At 40.7% G+C, this 6,000-nt stretch overlaps 1 protein-coding gene across 2 annotated transcripts in view; it reads left to right on the forward strand.

Moving 5' to 3' along the window:
• Window positions 1–6,000, forward strand: part of LOC112219675 (spindlin-Z) — a 29,173-nt gene extending 23,173 nt beyond the window's left edge. For both annotated transcript variants that reach the window (XM_024381143.2, XM_024381142.2), the window contains exons 4-7: window positions 1,405–1,450; window positions 2,820–3,073; window positions 3,318–3,551; window positions 3,916–6,000. In XM_024381143.2, coding sequence (XP_024236911.1) covers window positions 1,405–1,450; window positions 2,820–3,073; window positions 3,318–3,551; window positions 3,916–4,115 — 734 coding nt within the window. In that variant the 3' untranslated portion in view covers window positions 4,116–6,000. The remainder of the gene's footprint in view (window positions 1–1,404; window positions 1,451–2,819; window positions 3,074–3,317; window positions 3,552–3,915) is intronic.

Here is a 6,000-nt window from a genome sequence, read left to right on the forward strand (position 1 = left end):
ATCCCCATACTGTATTTATGTATTTTTTTCTCCTTTGCACCCCAGTATCTCTACTTGCACATTCATCTTCTGCACATCCACCATTCCAGTGTTTAATTGTTATATTGTAATTACTTCGCCACCATGGCCTATTTATTTCCTTATCTTACCTCATTTGCACTCACTGTATATAGACTTTTTGTTTTCTTTTGTTCTACTGTATTATTGACTGTATGTTTTGTTTATTCCATGTGTAACTCTGTGTTGTTGTGTGTATCAAATTGCTATGCTTTGTCTTGGCCAGGTCGCAGTTGCAAATGAGAACTTGTTCTCAACTAGCCTACCTGGTTAAATAAAGGTGAAATTAAATTAAATAAAAAACATAATTCTCAGGAATTTTCCAAGCTGTTTAAAGGCACAGTCAACTTAGTGTATGTAAACTTCTGACCCACTGGATTTGTGATACAGTGAATTATAAGTGAAATAATTTATCTGTAAACAATTGTTGGAAGAATTACTTGTGTCATGCACAAAGTAGATGTCCTAACCGACCTGCCCAAACTATAGTTTGTTAACTTAACAATAAATTTATGGACTGGTTGAAAAACGAGTTTTAATGACTCCAACCTAAGTGTATGTAAACTTCTGATTTCAACTGTAATTAGATTGGTAAAAACAGAAGTCAGTGGTTGTATAATTGATTCATTAATGCATACACGACTGTCTCTGAAAAAAGACGAACATCAAAATGTCAAATGTAATTATACCTCAAAAGATCTGTCTGGGTCAAGTGCCATTCTGTGACTTTGGCGTTTTTGTTGTTGCTGTGGTATCGTTTTGGTATCGAGTGTTGTGATGGTATTGAGTGTCATGATACTTAACCTGGTATCAAAGTCAAACTTCTGCTATCTCTAGATCGTTCCACTCTAAGCCGGTTCTCTTTGTATCTGCCTCAAGCTCCCACCTCCAGGTGTTTCCCGACTCCCTTCTTTCTTCTGCTATCTCTAGATCGTTCCACTCTAAGCCGGTTCTCTTTGTATCTGCCTCAAGCTCCCACCTCCAGGTGTTTCCCGACTCCCTTCTTTCCTTTTGCCAGCCTTGTGAGTTCCAGGATCCAGCTTGCCTGGTGATGTTGGAAACACCTGGACACCCTTTTATAGTGCACTACTTTTGTTTCCTTAATAATGCACTTTTTTGGACCAGGGCCCATAGAGGCTTTGATCAAACATAGTACTCGGTAGGCCTATAATAGGGAAAAGGGTGCCATTTGAAGGGGACAGACTTTGTGGTTTTCTTTTGTTATCTTCAGATAATAATCAGGTACATTTAGCCTACTTATAAGAGTAGAGTAGCCTAGCTTCTTTTAAAAGATTTACTACATTAATTTGCATTAGAATAATATTTTAAAATGTTTTTGTTTTTAAGGGCACTCAGGTGTTTCTGCAAGTATGAAGAAAAAGAACTCCCACAAGTAAGCCAGGAATCCTCTACTTACCGAGCTATTATGTACCCTTTGTGATTGTGCATTTGTACAACATTCAGCATTCAACTGTTTTGAATAGACATTTTGCTTAGTAGGCCTATTAAATGAACGGCTAAACCCATCTGCAGCCTACTTTTGACTATGTAGAGAACAGTGGTGCTTGGTAAAATACATAGATTATTTAGTCTAGTAGTGCCACGCTGAATACCTGAATATCTGACACTGGTCTTTAGTGGCCTGCTGAAGCTAATACTGGGCTAGTATCAGCTGTGCAGTGACACACTGCCATGGTATGGTCAGTACTATATTCACACTTCAAAGTACACAGTCTTTACGGGTCTCATGTAGACAGATCCAGGGAATGAAAGCAGATCAGAGTACACACTTGACTATTATATTGCCATGGGCTACAATGCATTTTGGAAAGTATTCAAACGCCTTGACTTTTTCCACATTGTTACCTTACAGTCTTATTCAAAACATTTTTTAAAGTCCTTATAAATCTACGCACCATACCCCATTATGACAAAGCAAATAAAGGTGTGTAATTTTTGCAAATGTATTAAAAATAAAACAAGAAATAACTTATTTACAAAAGTATTCAGACTCGAAATTGAGCTCAGTCAGGTTCGAGGGAAAGATGAACGGAGCAAAGTACAGAGAGATCCTTGATGAAAACCCGTTCCAGAGCGCTCAGTACCTCAGACTGGGGGTGAAGGTTCACCTTCCAACGGGAATACCAAGACAACGCAGTAGTGGCTTCAGGACAAGTCTCTGAATGCCCTTGAGTGGCTCAGCCAAAGCCCGGACTTGAACCCGATCAAACACCTCTGGAGGGACCTGAAAAAAGCTGTGCAGTGACTCTCCCCATCCAATCTGACAGAGCTTGAGAGGATCTGCAGAGAAGAATGGGAGAAACTCCCCAAATACAGGTGTGCCAAGCTTGTAGCGTCATACCCAGACTCAAAGTTGTAATCAATGCCAAAGGTGCTTCATCACAGTACTGAGTAAAGGGTCTGAATACTTATGTAAATGTGATATTTCCGTTTTTGCTTTGTCATATGTGGTATTGTGTGTAGATTGATGAGAGGAAAAAAAGTGTTCATCTATTTTAGAATGAGGCTGTAACGTAACAATGTGGAAAAAGTCAAGGAGTCTGAATACTTTCCAAATGCACTGTATATATTTAATCAATTCAATATTTTAGTCTATTTGATGTACTATAAAATGGATCTAGTTAGATTAGCAGCTAATGTAAGGGACTGACAGCCATCAGGTTTTCACCCTTTTCATTGGCTAAGTGGATGTTTGTTCCCCAAATTCCCCTTTTTCATAAGTTATCTGAAACATCGTTCAGGAAACAAAAGAACAGCCCCAACAAGGCAGTGTCGTCGGCGCCGCGGCGGAACATCGTGGGCTGTCGTATCCAGCACATCTGGAAGGAGGGGAGCGCTACCTCTCAGTCGCAGTGGAAAGGCACGGTGCTGGACCAGGTGCCCGTCAACCCCTCGCTCTACCTCATCAAGTACGACGGCTTCGACTGTGTCTATGGCCTGGAGCTGCATAAAGATGAGAGGGTACAGGGCCTCGAGGTGCTCCCTGACCGTCAATGTAAGACCTTGGTCTATGTATACATATTGTTTGTATTGATTGTTATTTGGTATTGATTGATTAACGCAAAGTCGCAGACAAGTTTCTGTTTGTGCTCTAATGGTGCTACACCGTTCATGGTGCTCCTCAAATGTTAATAATATGAATTGTGAGTTTGATCGTTGATAGTCTTCCAATATATACGTTAAACGTGGCAAATAACCTTGAAACTAGATATTACCATGTACCATGTACTCTGTTGCAGCCTCTACGCGCATCAGCGACGTCAACCTGGCTGACACGATGATAGGGAAGGCTGTAGAGCACATGTTTGAGACGGAGGACGGAACTAAAGACGAGTGGAGGGGCATGGTTCTGGCCCGGGCACCCATCATGAATACCTGGTTCTTTATCACCTACGAGAAAGACCCCGTCCTGTACATGTACCAGCTCCTAGACGACTACAAGGAGGGAGACCTGAGGATCATGCCTGACTCAAGTTAGTCCTGTCCTTAGAGTTAGGCTGCACTTCAAAATGACAATAGACCACTCTCTCTTGATTGTAAAGACTGCTTAAAGCTAAGATGTGTGTACGAGTTTATGAACATTTTGTAAGCATGCATGAGCCTTTATAATGTCTATACTCGCCTGATGATGGGTGGGTTGCTTGTCATGATGATATCAGGCTACTCTCTCTTCATGATAAAAGCGTTGTGTTCTTCATTGTCCAGGTCTCTCTTGTAAAAGAGAGGAACCAGGTTGAATAAATAGATAGGTGAACATGTTTGAGTTTCCAATGATTTCCCATGAATGAGTTACATATGGCAAATGAACTTAAACTTGTGTTGTTGTTTGTCTCTTAGATGACTCTACGCCGGCGGAGCGGGAGCCGGGGGAGGTGGTGGACAGTCTGGTGGGGAAACAGGTTGAGTACGCTAAAGAGGACGGCTCCAAACGAACTGGCATGGTCATCCACCAGGTGGAGGCCAAACCCTCCGTCTACTTCATCAAGTTCGACGACGACTTCCACATCTACGTCTACGACCTGGTCAAGACCTCCTAAGGGCCACCTTTGACCTCTGACCCCCTTTTCACACTACTGAGCCGAATCGAGCAGTGATGGTCTGTTTACGTGTCTATCCGCCATTGCTGAAAAGGACTATGTGGGGGGAAAATATTTCATAGCGAGCCAGTATAGCCTGGTTCGGGTCAGCACGGTAGTGTGAAAAGGCTACTGGGTCGCTGGGCCCAGAGGACAGGAGGCTTGTCTGGGGAGTTAACGATGGATGCGGAGGTTGTGGGGAAACTCTACCATGCAGGAAAGACGATCAACCACCACCATCACCACATGGAACCTTATCTTATCCACCAATTTTCCCAAAATATCTCTTCAACGTTTCGTGCAAATGCTTCTTTGAGATGTGACAGACAGACAGCTGGATTGGATATTTCACTGAAGCCTTTGGATTTCTACTCATGAAACATCTCTGATAGCTCTAGTCAGAGAAGGAAAAATGGGGCACTGTGCATCTGAATTAGCTGCCACAATTTGTTTCGTCCACTGTCTATCCCCTGTAGTTGAGTGATCCTATGGATACATCCCATCAATCTCTAAGGGAAGGGACAGGGACAAGATATCAAGCCTTATATTTGCACACTGCATATAAAGTTGGTTGGCATCTCATTCGATGTTTTTCAGTGATTTGATGACCAAGCCAGTCATAGCAATGTATCTCCTATATATGTGTGAGTGTATGAGCTCTTGTGTTCATTTTTTTTTTGCACATGCAGTTCTGGAGTCCCCATATCTTAGTGGTCAGTAACTACAGTACTTGGGTTTGTTTCAGTCTCGTAGAATCATTCAAACCCTGACTATGATTACATTTGTTTCTTTGTGATGTTGAAAGATATGCAACAACATATGCAGTGAGCAAAGAAATGTGTGGAAGTTACGAGAGGGAGGTGACCAGTGTTTTAAAAGGAGGCTTTGGGATTTTGGCAATGAGGCCCCTCATTTACTTCCCCAGAGTCAGATGAAGTCGTGGATACCATGTGTATGTCTCTGCGTGCAGTTTGAAGGAAGTTGCTAACTAGCGTTAGCATAATGACTGAACGCCAAAATCCCTTTGATTCAAACGTTTTAGTTTTTTCCCAAAAACTTGTTTACTTTATACTGTATTTAATGTATATTCATAGAAAATAATAGTTTGATACAGATTTAGTTCTATCACAGCACTAATTTCAAAAAATCTTCTTAGAAAACATAGAGGATTTAAGAGCACTTGTTTTTTTTGTCTGAAAGGACAATTATATTTTGATCATCTCAACAACACTATTCAATAATGGTTAACCAGTGAGAGCGTTAATCTGTTGTCCTGAGAAAGATTTTGTTTAATATGCCTTGCCAAATCCCTCGACCCTTATAATTGATTATTCATTCATAATAACAGCAATAATTATTCAGATAATAATTGTTTATTGTTGTTCCTGTATTCATATGTTTACAACAGTTTGTTTTGCTGGGAAAATCTATTTTCATTACTTTTTTACTTAATCATCACATTCTTCTTGACCTCTGTGTTAAACACACTTTCTGTTGAACTGTTATAGTAACATTTTAGTAAACTGTATGTCTCATGCCTTTTAAAAACTGAAGACGGTATGGTAAAAGCACTGCAAAGTAAGACGATTATTTAGAAGTGAAAATTCCATACCAGCTCCTGAAAAGTGTTCTAAATTCAGCAGTAACAGTACTAGAGTGATTTTCGAAACATTTTCACACAACTGCTAATACACAAGAAGTATTCAAAACGTTAAATGCAACACCCACTTTATGGAGTGCATGAAATACTATACATGAAGAAAGGTTAGGTGTGTGTGTGTGTGTGTGTGTGTGTGTGTGTGTGTGTGTGTGTGTGTGTGTGTGTGTGAGTGTGAGTGTGTGTGTG

The sequence above is a fragment of the Oncorhynchus tshawytscha genome, linkage group LG20 (genome assembly GCF_018296145.1).
Source record: "Oncorhynchus tshawytscha isolate Ot180627B linkage group LG20, Otsh_v2.0, whole genome shotgun sequence".
Lineage (NCBI taxonomy): Eukaryota > Metazoa > Chordata > Actinopteri > Salmoniformes > Salmonidae > Oncorhynchus > Oncorhynchus tshawytscha.